Raw genomic sequence first — 17,388 nt, 5'->3', positions numbered from 1 at the left:
ATTTGCGTGCAAATATTACAATTGCTGTCAAATAACAATTATTGCTCTATCTCTGAGATTTAATTGTTCTTACGGACAGACGGACATGACGTGATCGTCTCGGCTGATAACGTCGATCAAGAATATATTCACTTTAGAGGGTCGGAGATGCCTCCTTATGCCTGGTACATACATTTCCTGCCAGAACAATGTTATAATACCCTTCTACCCTATGGGTAGCGGGTATAAAAATACAAAATAATGCTACAATAATCAATAGTAATATATCGAATTAATCGAAGCTCAATTATAATAAAGAAGAGTGCACTTAAATTAAAATTTATTAAAATGCATTGAAGCAAATAAAAACAGTCGAAAATGTATTAAATAACTAATGGATCTGTAAATTGCCAACGACTGAAGTACTCTTGATCCTTAAGGCCATTTATTGACAAAATATTGTTTGCTTTTTTCAGTCCAAGTGATCCTAAAATCGATCCACGTTTTGATACATACACGTTTGGATTATCTCTTATATTTTTCAAAGCAAACAAAAAATTGAGTTCTGGACAGGAATAACTTTTTTTCATGGCTTTAAAATTACCTATCTCTTTAGCCATTCTAATTTTACGCTTTGATTGCACATTTTCTACCACATTCTCCATTGGTTTAGAGGTCTGATCATTGATAGGTGCACTGACTTGTAAAATAATGTTATCAACGTCGAGTCCTGTCGACTCAAGAGTTCTTTCTTCAGAGTTCTCTGGATTATTTATAGTTTTGATGTTCTTATATTTTTCAAAATAGAATGCAAAAAGCGAATCTATTATTTCGGGGGAATATGTTTTCTTTTTATCTTCAAAATTTCGTTTCTTTTTGTGATTTGTGTATTTAACCTTTGAGTTCACATTTCCCAAAACTTGCTCCTCAAGAAGAGCATTAGGTGGCAACATTTTGGTTGTATCCTCCGGTCCTGTATTTATTTCAGGGTTTTCAGGAATTTCGGCATATCTTTTTTTTTTAGCTGCATAATATTGATTCAGTTCAAGGCGACGTTTAAGATTCTAAGTTGTAAATGGATGTAAATGTTGTGGATTTATGGACGAATCTTTTACACTTACCTTATTTTGGTTTCGACGGTCGATCGATGGTATTGCAATCGGTCCCGATGGAGCGAGTATCGATCCACGTTTTGATACATACACATTTGGATTATCTCCTATATTTTTCAAAGCAAACAAAAAATTGAGTTCTGGACAGGAATAACTTTTTTTCATGGCTTTAAAATTACCTATCTCTTTAGCCATTGTAATTTTACGCTTTGATTGCACATTTTCAAGAGTTCTTTCTTTAGAGTTCTCTGGATTATTTATAGTTTTGATGTTCTTATATTTTTCAAAATAGTAGGCAAAAAGCGAATCTATTATTTCGGGGGAATATGTTTTCTTTTTATCTTCAAAATTTCGTTTCTTTTTGTGATTTGTGTATTTAACCTTTGAGTTCACATTTCCTAAAACTTGCTCCTCAAGAAGAGCATTAGGTGGCAACATATCGGTTGTATCCTCCGGTCCTGTATTTATTTCAGGGGTTTCAGGAATTTCGTTGGCTTTCATGTTTTTGTAGATTTCAAAATATTTGGTAAAATACGAATCTATTTTTGCGGCATATTTTTTCTTTTTAGCTGCTGAACGTCGTTTCATTTCAGCGACACGTTTATGATTCTAAATTGTAAATGGATGTTAATGTATGGATGTAAATGTATGGCTGTAAATGTATGGAAGTATGGACGAATCTTTTACACTTACCTTATTTTGGTTTCGAGGGTCGATCCATGGTATTGCACTCGCTCCCGATGGAAATCGTAGATTTTGTCGCAAGGCAAATGACGATCCACATCGCACCAATACTTCCAAAAAAGTTAAATTATTTAGAGACTGACTAACAAGCCAATCCTTATCAGTTTCGTTGTACACCACATGATCGCAGATCTTTTTTTCGGACACAAAACCATCAGGTGCTGTGTTCTCTAGTTCAGCGATCGCCTTCATAACACCTACGTTGATCTCTGTGGGTATTCCGAAGTTGTCCATAATGAAATCTGAATGTGAATTTTTGAATGTGTGCTTATGAGTTTAGTGACGACACTAAAATATAATACAAATGTAACTTTGACTTGGCTTTCAGCTTGACTACTTGATTAATACATTTTGTAAAGAGAAGTGAAATTTTTAATAGTAAATCGAGGAGCAGTATAAAAACAAGTAAGAAAGTTATAGTCGAATGTGGTCGACTGTGAGATACCCACTATCCATTTTAAATAAAAGCAAAATAGTGCGGTATTATTCTTAAAATATATCAAACTAATGTACCGTAAAAGTACTAAAAGAAATGTACCAAAGGCCACATTTGGCTATATTTTTTTTTGTTAATTTGCGGGGGCGGCAGCGTGAGTTAAAAAAATTGTAAACTAACTTGATATCTGTGCAAACATAGCAAGTGCTATCGAAAAAAAACTTTTGTTTTATTTTGTATAGTCTCTGAGATCTAGGTACTCATACAGTCAGACGGACAGACAGACAGATGCACATGGCTAGATCGTCTCGGCTGTTGACGCTGATCAAGAATATATATATTTTATAGGGTCGAAGATGCCTCCCTATGCCTGGTACATACAATTCCTGCCGGCACAAATTTATAATAGCCTTCCCTATCGGAAGCGGGTATAAAAATATAACGATTCTATAAAAAAATAAATTAAAAATAGAATACAAATCTTAAAATAATATATCATATCGTACATATCATAATTTACATTGTAGTCTTTTTCGCTAAGATAATAATTTTCCAATATTCCAATATGTAAATATTTCAATTTACAATAAAATAAGTTAGTACAAAAAAGTAAGTCGAAAGGTCAATAAAGTAAATTCATTAAATTTTAAGTGAATTTAAACTTACCATATTTTTGTAACCACAACTCTGGATGTATAATAAATAAATAAATGGATCGAACAAATCTGAATGTTGCTGAAATAAATATAATACTATCAAAATATATAAATGGCCTGAACAGACAATCATTAAAATATCATCAAGTGCAGATAAATTTTTTTGTTTATGGTGTAAACTGCTTTAAAGAAGCACATTAAATTGTTAAGTGTATTTTTTCAGGGTTTCCGCTAAACAAAAAAGCTTTAAAAATAAAGAGCAATTATGTTGGAGATATTTTGAAGATTTCTATTTTGATTTCGTCCGCTTGATGTGTTCGTCAAATTGATGCCAAACACTTTTGATTTCCGTTTTTACAGCTGGCAATTGATTTGTTTATCCATATTTTTATGATCTATGCGAAATCGCATTCGCACACGATTTTTTTGAATAGCACGCATAAAAATCTCCAAATAAAGTCAGCCCATTAACGCGGCATTTGGACGAGAGTTCGCAAACCCATTCTCGAGGCCCTAAAGAGCAGCTCAAAAGAGACTCATTTATGCGTGATATTATTTTTTGATGCCATTTAAATTGTTGTTTATTGAACGCCACAAAAAATGTTGTTGGCCATTTTATTTGAACCAAATAAAAACAAACAAGTTGAGAGTATTTTGCTGTTTACATTTCGTTTTTATTTTTGTTGGACAATATTTTGCTTTATTTTTGTTTTTGTTTTTTTTCATAATTTGTTTTTGTTTTTTAAATACAATATATGTTCTTTGCATTCTATTTGTAATATTTTTTCCGTGTGTCGCATATTTATGCGTTATATGTTATATGTTTCTTCTTTATCGTCTCCGTCGCCGACAATTTCTTTCACAAGACCAAAAAAAAATAGCTTAAGTTTGTAATTTTTGTTATTCTGCTTCTGCTGTTTTTACTTTTTTGCTCTTTTTTTGCTAGTTTAAATTACATTTTTACACTCACTCACAAACACACACACACACACACTCGCACACTCAGTCATACGGCACAAAAAAAAACTTATATCGTATTTTTTATATTTATTATTATATTTATCGTAAGTTTTACCATTTCTTATAAGCATTGCTTTGCGTTTAAAAATTATACGTCTAAAAAAAAAACCAAAAAAAAAATCCATATAATAGGTGCTTAAAAATAGAAAAAAAAAATGCAAAACTACGGGCTAATTTTAGTCTCTCTTGGAACAATAAAAATTACAAAAAAAAATACACTGGAATAAATAAAATCACTTAGCTATAATTAAGCTCGGAGCCGATAAGAATAAAGAAAATACAAAAATGGGAAAAGGGAAAACAAATGCTTACAATAGATTGATTATATTTTGAGATAAGTACAGTTTAAGGAAAAGGAACCCGAACAAAATAAACACGAATTGAGCAAAAAACATTTAGGAACTCATAATTCAAATGACAAGGAAATAAGAGACGATCCGGATCCGGATCTAAGGAATTAAGCTGAGCTGATCAACTGGAGATGGGGGCTGCCTCACGTATTGTTGAACAGCAGCGACTCGATGCTGAACGGATTGCTGCGTCGCATGCTGATCGGCGAGGTCTGATGCACAAGGTTCGCAGCAGCTGCCACAGCGGCAGCCGTTGCCGTCGCTGCCACCGCGCTGTGATGCTGTGTGTTCTGCAGGTTGAGTTGATGGAACGCCTTGGCCGGAAAGAGCAGCGCCTTGGGTGATCCCGACTCGCCGCGCATTCCAACCGCCGCCGCCTCTCGCACATCATCCGCCTCACCGCCATCGCTTGGCTCGCCGCCGTGCATATAACCCCCGGGACCGCCGTTGCCCCCACCCACTCCGCCAGCCCCATTGCTGGCGCTGGTGTGGAGCGTCGAGGGTGGCACCGTCGAGCTGGGGCTGCCCAGACTGCCGCCGCCGCCAATGTAGCTGCCGGCTCTAGAGCTGTCGCCATCGCCATCGAGTCCGCCGCAGTGCTGGAGGCCATGATGACCACCTCCACCGCCGCCACCGGCGCCGAGGCGAGCGGGACTCACGGCATCGCTGTCGAGCTCGTCGTCGCTGTCGGTGCCGCCGACGACATCGATCTGTATGCCATCGTCCTCCAGGTCGGAGTCGGAGAACGTCCCATTCGCCTTGTGCTGTGATATGTACTCGGCCTTGAGGGCCTCCAGGTCAACGGTGATGCCCTTGGCCTGCAGCTTGCGCGCCTGCCGATCGATCGCCTTGGCCAGCTTCTTGCGTCGTCGCGCCCTGCAAAGGAGCCAAGAGCAAATGGAATATGCCAAGCACATGTTTAATACGAGTAGTGTGCCAATTAAAGGGGAAGCCTCTCTTTTCCTATACCTTGTTTTGAAACTTTGAACTATTTCAATGCTACCAACTTATTGAAAATGGAAGTGGAACTTATAGCTCTTTATTTTGTTTTGCAAATTATTCCTTAATCATTATCATATTATTATCATAATTTCAAATAAATAAAAAGGGTTTTTTTTTTCATTTTTTGAAATAATTGATTTTCACTCTCATTTCCAATATAAAATTTCGGAACTTGTCAATACATAAATATTTTTTTGTATTTTTGAAGTAATTCCGGAAAATAAGACAATCATATAATATTGTATTGTGAAATATGCTTTACAGCGATGTATATATAGGTGTAAGACTTTACAAATATTTCCAACAGACAATTAAAAAAAATAGCACCACTTTATTGCATTAAATTTAATACAATACTAATAATATATTGTATAAAATATAATGAAAATAAAATTAGACATATATCTTATGTAGGAAACTGTTTTATTTTATGATATAGTTTTTTAAAGAAAGAATTTGAAACGGAGCTTGCTGATTATTAATTATTTACTCCCATTTTGATACTAATACTTTCTTAGGTTCAACACTGTCAATAAATAAAAAAGAGCAACCAACTTGCTAATTTTCTTTATTTCCATTTATATACTAACATGAATTAAGTTTGTATAAAACCGAGCAGTCAATTTGTTAGATACAAATTCTTCCCTCCAATTTGAATACCAACATAAATTAACTTTGTCTAAATTCAAAACTGTTAAACATAAATAGTCTTCACTTTCATTTTAATATGATGCTCACAAAAAATAACTTTTTTAGAAATTCAAATGGCTGATTACTTATTGCCATTACTTATCTATTTGACCCACATAACAAAATCTATCGCGAGTGCTGCCAACTTATTTGTATCAATTGACAAATGTGAAGCTGTCAACTTACCGTTCCTTGGCTTTGAGCTCGTTGGGAGGAATCGGTTCGCCGCTGCACGTCTGCGGCTGGGCATTGTGAGCTGGCCGACCGGGACCCTTTTTGGTGTGCTCACGCTTCCGCACCTTGGCACGTCGATTCTGGAACCATACCTATCTGGAACAAAGCGTATAATCTCAGCAAAGGTGCCAAAAGAGGGGCGACAAGGAAAGTGCTAGCCAAAGGCAAATGATTGCAACTAAACTCACCGCAACTCGCGATTCCTTGAGATCGAGACGCATGGCAAGCGCCTCGCGCATGAAGATATCCGGATAATGGCTGGCGGAGAAGGCGCGCTCCAGCTCCTCCAGCTGCCACGAGTTGAAGTTGGTGCGCGAGCGACGTCGCTTGGCCGCGCTGCTGTCGTCGTCACCATCGCCGGGAAACCCTGAGAATGAAATCAAAAAATAGTTTTTTTTTTAATTAAAACAAATGAGGGTTAAGCAAAGGGAGCTAACTAACTACAACTAACAATCTCCCAAAGGACTCGAGATACGAACTGGAATTATACATACATATTATTATGCCTAATGACAAACGCTTTGTTAGCACACCAAAAGAGCCTTCATAATTAAGTGTTGGAGTGTAATTAAAATTAGGCAAAACAATGCACACACTCAGAACTCAGTGAGTGTTTGAAAACACTCGTGTAAAATACATTCGTGAAATGCATAAATATTCATAATCATATATTTCAATTACAACGCCCCCCCAACAGACGTGGCTAATGTTCGATGCCAACCCCCTGCCAGTTACCCCTCTGCCCACCCCTGTCTCTCCACTTCTCTACACACACTGCTCGCTTGGTTCAAGCCAAATCCAATGGCCATATCCTGGCCTGCAGTTTTGCCGACGGCCAACAATAAAAACCAAAACAATTTAATTACGTTTCGACTATTTTGTGTGTTGTGTTGTTGTTTGTTGGTTGTTGGGCAGGCAGGCTGGCTGACTGGCTGGCTGGCTGGGAGGGGGCGTGGCAGTTGCTCCGAAACGCATGCAAAAGCTTTGCAATTTATCAAATTAACTGCGATCGGGCCAAAGAGGAGAATCGCCGAGAAATGCCGACAAAAGGCCAAAAAAGGTGTTTTTGCGCTCGACTACGACTTCAACTCCGACTCCGACACAGTGCTGGCCATGCAAATAGAGTATCTTTGGGATAAATCATCTCAAGACAGAGAGTGAGAAGCGGAGGTAAGGTAAGGTAATAAATATTGATTAGCAGCTGTTAAATGCACGCACTATTCATACGAATGAGTGCATTCACTTGATGAATACCTTGGCCATGCATTTGCATATATGCGAACTCTAACTGTATTATAAATACCCGTAAATACATTCATTATGATATTCACTTTTGAGTCTGCCGTCGTCGCGCAAATGTGAATACGCTCTCTCATACATATTATTCATGCAACGATGAATACACCTCATGTGCATGCCGCATATTACCACTTTGTAAACACGAGTATCCTTTTCTATGCGGCACCTGAAGTTAAACCTGGCCCAAAAGTCCCGCCTCCTCTCATCCCTCCTCAGCTGAACTGGAGCACGCCCCTAATGAATGGTTAGTGCTGTTTGCTGTTAAGTGTATCTAATTATGCGGCAGGCGCTGTTTTGTTACGTTTCTTCCCGCTGCCGCCGCCGCCGCCGCCGCTGCTGCGAAAAGCGACAAAAAACTCGTTTGTTTTAAACGACGCGACGTCGCCTCAACGGTCAGTGAATGAGTGTGAGAGTGTGTGAGTGTTTTAATAACTCAATAACAACGTCAAATACACAAGAATAATAGAGACATTAAGAGCAAAGCGACAAACAAAACGCTTTGGCCAGAGACCGAAGCCAAAAGGGCAGCGCATTGTTGCCACATTTCAGTGCGTATGCTTGTGTGTGTGTGTGTGTGTGTGTGAGTGCGTTTCATAGGGCGTTCTTGCATGCACACAAAGTGCATTCAAATGACTTAATAATAACAGTCCACATTGAATGTGCGAGTATGAGTGCCAAAGCCACATAATTCATGCTATTCACTTGCCTTCCTTTTCACTCCCACTCTTGCTCTCTCTCTCTCTCTGTCGCACTCGCACAGTCGCTGCAAGGCGGTCTTTGGGATTTGTGATTTGTGCTGTGGCACAAAATGCAAACGATAATTGAAATTTATTATGATTATTGCGCCCACCGTGTGCCAAGTGCCATGTGCCATGTGCAGCAAGCAATGTGCAGCAAACGCTAGGTGGCAGCCCCCATCTGCAATTTGGCAACAGTGCAAAACGTTGCCCTAACCTCAAACGCAAGCCAAAGGCAAAAGCAAAGGCAAATCAAAGAAAAACGAGTTGTGTGCATGCCACAATCACATTCCGTGGCATGTTATGTTTCGTTTAGAGCGCGCGTCAGCTAAGCAATATAACAGTTATGGTTATTCTCCCTTTACCAAACGCCCCCAACCGCACCCTCTCTCTCTCTCTCTCTCTCTTACTTTCTTTCTCTCGCCACACTTAAGTCATAAAAATCGAGTCAAAGAAATGGCGAAAACAAGCGAGAACTCTTTTTGACCCGTCCAGGTTCAACTGAAATCCATGTTCTTGCCTCCTTTTATTACTATATTTTTTTTTTCTTCTTGTGTTTGTTGTGTTTTTTCGTAGGTGTGTTTTGCCAGTTGTGGGGGTGGCTCAGGAATTGGTTAGGGGGTTCACAAATTGCCTTTTTTATGGGGCTAAAAACTTAATTGCAGGCAATTGCGAATTGTGTAGAACGAAACTTGAATCATGTTAATCAAAGCACGCCAATTGATTCGGGTATTCACATGCATTCACTTAAATCAGTTGAATAACGCACGTCCAGATTAAATCATTTCATGTTGGAGTTGTTAGTTCATAGCCCATTCATGGTGTTTATTCACTTTACTGTGTCCATATATTCACTTTACACTCGATTTTGGCAGTTATATTCAATTGGCATTTACTTGATTGATTTAAATAGCTAGATTCTAGGCTTTAGGCTTTAACAACTCTATTTTATTACGCCTTACATTTTTTTTTAAGTTTTTTGCAGCATAAATATTTTAAACATTAAAAACAAAAATATAAATAAGAAGAATTTTTGTTCAATTTTAATGTTTAATTATTTTTAAATACGAACAAATGACGGCTAGTTGTTTCGTACATTTAGTTTTTGAAAACATGATTTGAATATATTATATTTTTTCACACTTTTAATATAATATGAACTCTATTGGATAATCCTTCAAATTCCTGTAGATATATGTATGTAGTTTGTAATTTAAAAGAACAACATTTTAAATAAGAATGAAGAAGAATGTAATATTTGAGTTTAAAGCTATTTTCGTAAACTTGAAATATTAATTTCAAACTATTAGTTGAAATATTTTCTTAGTTTTGTTCGAATTACAAATTTATATGTTGTTTATTTTTAAATCAATACAAAGTAAATATATATCATTTATCTTGTTAATTTTTGCATTATGTAAATTCACGTTTAATTAGCGTTATTCAATATATATGTATATATTTACATTTGGTTATCACTTTGTGTTAATCACTTTGCTAATTCAATTAGTGAAATCAATTTGAATCAGAGCTACAATATAGTATGTATACTATATTTTTGCTATTTTCTAGAACTACTTTTGCGTTCTTGTCAATCATGTAATATTAAGATTAGAATCATACATTTTAAAGTGAATTTTCTATGACTATTGCGCCATAATTAGAAATCTGCTCTTTTCCTGCTTGTTCCCTTTCATGCTTTATTCTTTTTCTTGTCCATCAACCTAAGCTGGAAAATTAAGCGATTCTATGATGATGTGGGTGTTGCGATTGCAATTTTTGGGGTCGTGGCAACCCTTTTGCTTGACACAAAATTTCATTATGAGACGGAAATGCTTAAAGAATTGAAATCAAATCTATTTGGCCAAAAAACGATTCATCATCATCTCATATCGGATCCGGGTTCTGGTTCTGGTTGGTGTTCGTGTTCGTGTTCGTGTGTCGGGACGTGTCACGACCTGCACGAACACGTATCGTATGTCAGTTGTCAGATGGACCTGCTCTTTACAAGGCGGAAGTGCTGTTCTGTGTTGTGTTCCTTTACCTCATTTCAAATTCATTACGAGAAACAAATAGAACAACACTCACACACACTCTCACTCACACACACACGAGCAAAGAGAAACAAAATGGCGGGCGGCAAGTAAAAATCGCATGATAAATGATTTCGATCGTTTTATGACAGTTTCTTCATTTCCGGCGTGAAATGAGCAAAAAAGCTAAAAGAAAACGGAGCATGGCCATGTGACTGATGGCGATGCCCCCGTTAGCCCTTCCCACTTCCCCTCCTCCCCTTTGCGAGTTCTACACCCCCGCACACCCCGCTTCGACGCTGCTTACAAGACTCTTTTTCGTTTCGTTTCTTTTTTTTTCTTTTTTTTCAGTCTCTGTGACGCGCCGCAAAATGATTAATGAGCATTGGCAACGACACAAGCGAGCACTGGCAACTTATGCTTTCTCCCCTCCTCCCCTCCTCACGCTCTTCTCTATGTACAGCTATGACGAGCCCAAAACACCCACCAGCGGCAGCCACGCCCACACGAGAAGTGGGCGCCTACATTTGGGGACTTACAGCAACTGCAACTTGCAACTTGCAACAGAGCGGCGACTATCTGCCATCGCGCGTTGGCTAATCAAATTGAATCAAATCAAATTAATAATTACTTTTTAAAATGGCGACGCAGGAAGTGGGCGCCCCCCCCCCCCCTCTCCACACTCTCCGTTTCCCTCTCTCACAGCTCTCTCCCTATGGAGCTGGCAATTAATTAAACGTTTCCCTCGTTGCAACTTCAACTTTCAGCGTTGTCTTTGGCTGCGACTGCGACTGCGGTTGCGGTTGCTGTTGCTTCTGCCGCGCGCCTTTTTAGCCACGCCCTGCACCAACGCCCCCAGTGCTGTGTGTCTGTGTGTGTGTGTGAGAGTGTTGCACACTCGAGTCGGGTATCAGCGCATTGGATATATGCATTATGGCCATAATTACACCAACTAGCCATCATTTGTTAATGCTAATTGGCCAATGAGTCGTCGTTGCCGTTGCAGGAACGTGAGCGTGAGCGGGAATGGGAATGGGAATGGAATCGAGTCTTGGCCAAGCATTATTGGCCCGCTTTAGCCGCAATCAAAAAGCGCAGCTAACACAATTGTCTCGAATGAGCTCATCAATTTACGGGGGCCCAATGATTGCGGGCCAACAAATGCCATGGGCCAAGAAAGTGCCAGCCAGAGAGACAGCAATGGCTAAAACTGATCCAATTGGAGCTGGGCAAATAGAGCGGCAATTATCGATAATAATAGTTATCGATTAATATGACGTCTACTTTAGCCAGAGTTTAATCAAATTTCCATAGAAAACGCCAACTAATGTCCCTGCATTTATCGACAAAAGGCAATAATACTATTTGTAGTAAACAATCGAGAGATGGAGAGAGAAAGTAGCAATTATCGATAGTAAGTATTAGATATTTGATTTGGAGAATTTGTTAACACGCCGCAAAGGCAATAAAGTATTTGATTTCAGAAATTTGTATACATAACTCAAAGGCATAATAAATGTATTTATAAATTTATTATGTGCATTTATGCTACTCATCTGTACTTTAATTTTCAATATTTTCGTGTGTTACTATCGATATCAACAGAAAAACGTTAGGTCTTTCTATGTGTAGTTATTTACTACAAGAAAATCAAACTGAAGTATGGATACTAAAATAAATCTCATTATAGAGCAATATGTTAATCACAATATGTGGATAATTTTTCGGTTAGTAAATTAACAAATTGAATTGTGATCGATAAGTGAAATTAATAGAACTTATCGAAAATACATGTGCCAAGGCGTAGCTGTACTTTTTGAAAAGTTTGTGGCACCAACAAATGAAGATTCAAATATACACTTTTATGATATCATATATGTATGTTATATCGATATAGTGAGGAACGTTTTATGGCTATAAAATATGTGGAAATCGCACACGCCATATAAGTAAGTGTTAAACAATAATTGCAACAATAACACCAACATATTTATTATATGGTGTACAATATAATGCAAAGCTGCTTCAAAGCGTTGGCTTAATCCACACAAATTCGAGTTAAGATTAAACACGAACGAGCAACGAATGTATAACAATAGAAATATTCGAGATTCTTTTCAATGGAAATGAGACGTGGCCTAATGATGATCATGAATTTATTAGTTATGACGACTACTGTCATTCAGCTAGAGGGTTTGAGGCTTGAGCCTGAGATTCATATTCACATATTTACGCATTCACATGCTTATCAAGTGAATAGCGAGCGAAGTTCGATTATGATGCGACCTTCGTTGAGCTCACAGCTCACAGCAGGCAACTGTTTAGGTTCCCGGAATGATACCCCGAAAAAGGGAGCGAGAGGGGAAGCAGCTACTTTGTATGCAAAAATCAATCGAACTTTACATAATAAACGATCGCTGATTAGCTAAATCAATAAATATGCTTTGTAGGTAGCAAAAGTCAAATGCGACTGGCAAAACTGACTGACAATCCGAAAGCATTTAGCACACGGCTAATTGAATGAATTAACATATTCACTCTATATACTCTCTCTCTGTCTCTCTTTCGTTCTCTGATTATAAGCTTCTAGTTCTCTAGCTGGCTGGCGCTTTTAAGACTGACCTCTATGCAGTCAAATGCATTGAATGATAGCTCATTAGGCATGTGAATCTGATGTGAATGATGATGATCATTCAATTCCAATTTGCACAGCCCAAAAATTAATACTGCCGATGACCAAACAAATTGATTTCTGGGTCTTTCCAATCTTTAAAATGGCTCAAATTTCAAAGCGATGCGAATAGCAGATTCACAAGTTTGACATTAATGAATATATGAATATATATCGAGATATTCATTTCAATGGTAGCTAAGTGAATGAAGGTGTTAACTAAGAGTTTAGCATTCATTTCAAATCTACATGGTTGGGAACCTTTTTTTTCTTTCTTAACATTTTAATCTGTGAACGATACAATTTCATGGAGCTCTCGAAATTATTGAATATCGCTGAATAGATAAATTATTAAGCAATTTGTATTTGATGAAGCCTTTAATAAATTTATTTCCTTGAAGTGTGACAATAGGCTATCGCATAAATAGTTGAAAGTATTTTCGATTTGAACGTAAAACTTAACGGGTTCTCATCCATTTGATTTGTTGCAATTGTTTTTAATTCATAGGTCGATTTTTATAAGTCATATAAACACAAACTTAAAGGCAATTGATTATATTTTAAACTGCTTCTTCCTGTATTTTCTTGCCATCCTTTCATTTCAAAATATTCCTTGAGTTATTAAGAAGATTATTAATTATAACTTTTTTATGAGTATCACAAGTTTCAATTATTGCAGTTAGCATTGCATTAAGAAAGCCTAATAAAAGCTACTCTTTAGCTTGCATAATACATAGTTTTAGCTTTATAACTATTGTTACTCAGTGTCTGAATAACAATGTGACGAAATATTTAAAAAAGTATAATTATGCTTTATTTCTACCTCTATAATCCATGTACTACGATATTTTTCTCTACCAGTTAAAGCAAAAATAAGTTTTCTTAGTAAGAAACTTACATTATTTTGAATTCATTTTTAAAGTCAACTCCAACTAAACTTTTCCATGTAGCGAATATCTAATATACATACAATTACAAGTATGCTTAATAAAGATCTCTTATCTTTTTCTACTTTTTTCTCCAACTATTTTTTTAGTGAATTAAGGCAAGTAAAAAATTGTATGCTCTAAATTGTAAAAAAATCGAACTATATTTTTTTCTGGGATGTGCTCTAGATAAAGATCTCTTATATTGACTATACTATATTTTTGGAGGCATTATTATTCCAAATATAAAATATATTATATATTACAAATGTAGATCTTCTGATATACTGTGCAAAAAATGCCTTCTTTCAAATATAAGTTATACTAATGAGTATAGAATTTACACTGAAATATAAAACCAACTTCTGAATCCCTTAACAATTGTGTTCTGCGTTCTTAAAATAAGAAGAACCAATTCTTAAAATTAAGAACACTGCCTAAAAATGCCAAATTTTCAAAACAGGACCAAAAACACCAGATTCAAGTTGCAAATTTTTGTAATCCATCGAAATTTCTATCAAGTTTTTTCTAGCTTTGAGTGTTTTCGTTCATTGCAGTCTAAGAGATGAGATCCTGGTCTCAAATTTTTCATGTTCTTGATGCAATTTTTACACGAAAATTCTTAGTATTAGGACAAAAATCTTGATTTTGGAAAAAAATTGTATTTCGATTATGTTTATCCAAATAGAAATATGCTTTATGAAAATTTATATAATGTATATTTATATATGTATATATATATATGTACATATATCTTACTATATTTTGATGTGAAAATATTCTTGCAATAACTCTTTTTAAATATGTATCACAGATCTGCATCTATATTTTTTTTTGTGACATTAAAATAGGAGTTGCTTGTTATAGATCTCTGGGATGAAAATATTCTTGCTATAAAAGTCCACCACTTTTATGGGGTATTATAAAATGTGAAGTATATGATACATATCCAACTATTACTTGAAGCCATTCTACTATAGAAGAACACCCTGTCATCGTTTCTTTTTAGTCATATGCCTCACACTTCGTTAGTTATATCTTCTAATCTTTAAATCTTCAAATCTGTTCCTAATGTGAAGTATATTATACATATCCAGCTATTACTTAAAGTCATTTAACTAACACAGAAGTACGTTTAATATAGAATATCTCCAACACCTTTTCATCATGTCTTTTTATTCGTATGTCTCACATTTCGTTAGTTATATCTTCTAATCTCCGAATCTGTCCCTCATTTAGAGCAATTGCTGACACTTACCGCCATCCTCGTTGGATCCCTCGCTCGGTGGTCCCGCCGGCGGCAAACTCTGTCGGTTGCCAATCATGAGGCGATGCTGTATGGTTGCCACGGTGCTGGCAACGGCAGCGACGGCCGTCGTCTGGGCGGCACTCACATTGCGCAGCGCCGCAGCGCTGAGGCCGGTGAGATTGGCGAAGGCATTGCTGACATTGACCGCCGCCATTTGAGTGGCGGCCGCAGCCGCTGCCGCTGTGGTGGGATGTCCGCCGGCCGTCGCCTCGAAGCGCGGTCTGCCGAGGAAGGGGCCATTGGGGCCAAAGACGCCGGGCACGCCGAACTGCAAAAAGGGTCCCCAAGGCGGGACACGAACGCCGCCGGGCGCCAATTGGGCGGCTGCCGCATACAGCTGAAGTGCAGCCGTCGGATGCAATCCCTCCGACGGCATGTTGTTGCCGCTGCTGCAGTTGCTGTTGCTATTGCTGTTGCTGTTGCTATTGCTAGCGGTCGCTGTGGCTGTGGCTGCCGCGGCTGCTGCTGCTGCTGCTGCGGCGGCGGCGGCTGCACTCAAACGTTGTTGTTGCTGCTGCAGTTGAGGCGGCGTGGCTGCCAAATGGCTATGCAGATGAGCGTGATTGTGATTGAGAGCGTGACTGTGAGCGTGATTATGATTGTGAGCGTGACTCTGACTGTGACTGTGACTCTGACTGTGACTGTGACTCGAACTGGAGCTGTGAGTTGTCCTTTGACGCTTGATGTCTGTCGTCGTCTCTTGAATCTCTTGAGTCTCCTGCTTGAAGCTGAAGTTGTTGATGCTGTTGATGCTGTTGTTGTTGTTGTTGAGATTGATGAGCTTCTTGCTCTCGCCAAGTGTGAGTGTTGCTGCGGTTGTTGATGTTGTGCTTGTTGTTGTCAGTGTTGTGGTAGTTTGTTGTTGTTGTTGCTGTTGTTGCTCCAGTACCATTATGGCCCACTGTGCTGCTGTTGTTGCTGCTCAGGCCATGGAACGCCTTAGAGTTCTCAATCATATACGATTTATATAAGTTATAAGTTATGTAGATGTTTGTTTATCGAGGATCACTTTATACACTCGCGCACTTTTGAACAGCACTCGACTGGTGGGGGGTTGGTTGGTTGGGTGGTGTTGATAGTGTTGGTGGTGGGGGGGCGTTGTTTGTTTCGGGGGCGGGGGCGTGACACACACGAATTTGCACACAGTGCCGCTTTTAGTTTTAACGTGCTCAAAAAAAATATTTGGATAGATATAAAGTTGTTGCTTTGCCGTCGGCCGGCAAAATGCACAATGCACAATGCACAATGCACAGTGGCAAAAAGAAAACACACACTGCACACACCACAAAATTGTACACTGCACAAAAAGCACAGAGCGCGAACTTCACTTTTCACGCTTTCTATGTAACTGTGTGTGTGTGTGTGTCTGTCTGTATATATGTATTTATGTATATATATGTGTGTGTGTGTGCGACAGGCAGCAACAGCAGACAGACGCAGACAACGCAAGCGCTCGCAATGAAAATTCAATTTGAACTGAGCGCCGATGACGACGCGCCAAGCGAGGAAACCAAAAGTCCCAATAAAACAAACCCAAACAGAACGGCAGCAAAAAGCAACAACAACGTAGACGAAAACGTAGCAACAGCGCAGCGACGTCAACGTCAACGTCGTCCAACCTGACTGCGCCCAACCAGAGAGCGAGAGCGCGCTCTCACCCCGCATAGCACAAGAAGAGAGCGAACGAACGAAGGAGCGAACAAGCGAGCGAGTGAGCGAGTGAGCGAGAACGAGAGACTGGCAAGCAAGCCAGACAGTTTGTTCGGCTTCGGTTCGGCTCATGGCTTGAACCACCGCACCAATACCAATGCGCAGCAACGACAGCGACGTCGCACAGATTGTTGCCATGTTGTTGCGGTCGCCCTGCGTGTGTATGTGTGTGTGTGTGTGTACGTGTGCGTGCGAGCGAGCTGGAAATTCATCAAAAAGCAACAACCACTTAATTTTTATATGCGCAGCGTCGCCTGTTTCAATTTTGATCAACTTGCTGCCGCCGCTGTCGACGTCGACGTCGTCCCAGGGTAATTCATTTAAAAGAAATGTGTTCGTCTCTCTGTCCACGTGTGTGTGTCTGTTTGTGTGTGTGTGCGAGTGTGGCCATTTTCAATATGGAGTCGCCTGGCCTGACTTGCCGCAGAAGAGCGAGCGAGACAAACAGCTAGCGTCTGGGCACTTTCATTGGCTGTCTGC

At 38.8% G+C, this 17,388-nt stretch overlaps 2 protein-coding genes across 4 annotated transcripts; both read right to left on the bottom strand.

Annotated features, from left to right (window-relative positions):
* Positions 1 to 304: 304 nt before the first annotated feature.
* On the bottom strand, positions 305 to 2,159 carry LOC133848910 (uncharacterized). Its single transcript, XM_062284653.1, has 3 exons — positions 1,785 to 2,159; positions 1,101 to 1,700; positions 305 to 1,043 (listed from the first exon to the last, which is right to left on the bottom strand). The coding sequence occupies exons 1-3, from the start codon at positions 2,067 to 2,069 to the stop codon at positions 363 to 365; spliced, it is 1,566 nt and encodes a 521-aa protein (XP_062140637.1). The 5' UTR covers positions 2,070 to 2,159; the 3' UTR covers positions 305 to 362.
* A 1,461-nt stretch (positions 2,160 to 3,620) lies between these two features.
* Positions 3,621 to 16,654, bottom strand: LOC133848598 (homeobox protein unc-4). Of its 3 annotated transcripts, none has more exons than XM_062284231.1 (4): positions 15,148 to 16,651; positions 6,412 to 6,590; positions 6,176 to 6,315; positions 3,621 to 5,173 (listed from the first exon to the last, which is right to left on the bottom strand). In XM_062284231.1, exons 1-4 carry the CDS (start codon positions 16,088 to 16,090, stop codon positions 4,441 to 4,443), a joined length of 1,995 nt encoding a protein of 664 aa, XP_062140215.1. In that variant the 5' UTR covers positions 16,091 to 16,651; the 3' UTR covers positions 3,621 to 4,440. The 3 variants fall into 3 exon arrangements, 2 of the variants coding, with proteins under 2 accessions (XP_062140215.1, XP_062140216.1); XR_009895279.1 differs by having other exon boundaries at positions 5,061 to 5,173; positions 6,176 to 6,319; positions 15,148 to 16,654; XM_062284232.1 differs by lacking the exon at positions 3,621 to 5,173 and having other exon boundaries at positions 6,144 to 6,319; positions 15,148 to 16,654.
* Positions 16,655 to 17,388: the final 734 nt, after the last annotated feature.

This window comes from Drosophila sulfurigaster, chromosome X (assembly GCF_023558435.1).
Source record: "Drosophila sulfurigaster albostrigata strain 15112-1811.04 chromosome X, ASM2355843v2, whole genome shotgun sequence".
Taxonomy (NCBI): domain Eukaryota; kingdom Metazoa; phylum Arthropoda; class Insecta; order Diptera; family Drosophilidae; genus Drosophila; species Drosophila sulfurigaster.
This window is presented reverse-complemented; position numbering and strand designations above follow the sequence as displayed.

What these genes read in the sequence shown, in the direction of transcription:
- LOC133848598 (XM_062284231.1), bottom strand. Translation starts at nt 16,090, where the DNA reads ATGGTACTGGAGCAACAACAGCAACAACAACAACAAACTACCACAACA. An exon ending in TCAAGGAATCGCGAGTTGCG is followed by an intron (nt 6,316 to 6,411) that starts GTGAGTTTAGTT and finishes TGTTCCAGATAG; the next exon opens with GTATGGTTCCAGAATCGACG. An exon ending in GAGCTCAAAGCCAAGGAACG is followed by an intron (nt 5,174 to 6,175) that starts GTAAGTTGACAG and finishes GCTCCTTTGCAG; the next exon opens with GGCGCGACGACGCAAGAAGC.
- LOC133848910 (XM_062284653.1), bottom strand. Translation starts at nt 2,069, where the DNA reads ATGGACAACTTCGGAATACCCACAGAGATCAACGTAGGTGTTATGAAG. An exon ending in ACCCTCGAAACCAAAATAAG is followed by an intron (nt 1,701 to 1,784) that starts GTAAGTGTAAAA and finishes TTTACAATTTAG; the next exon opens with AATCATAAACGTGTCGCTGA. An exon ending in ACCGTCGAAACCAAAATAAG is followed by an intron (nt 1,044 to 1,100) that starts GTAAGTGTAAAA and finishes TTTACAACTTAG; the next exon opens with AATCTTAAACGTCGCCTTGA.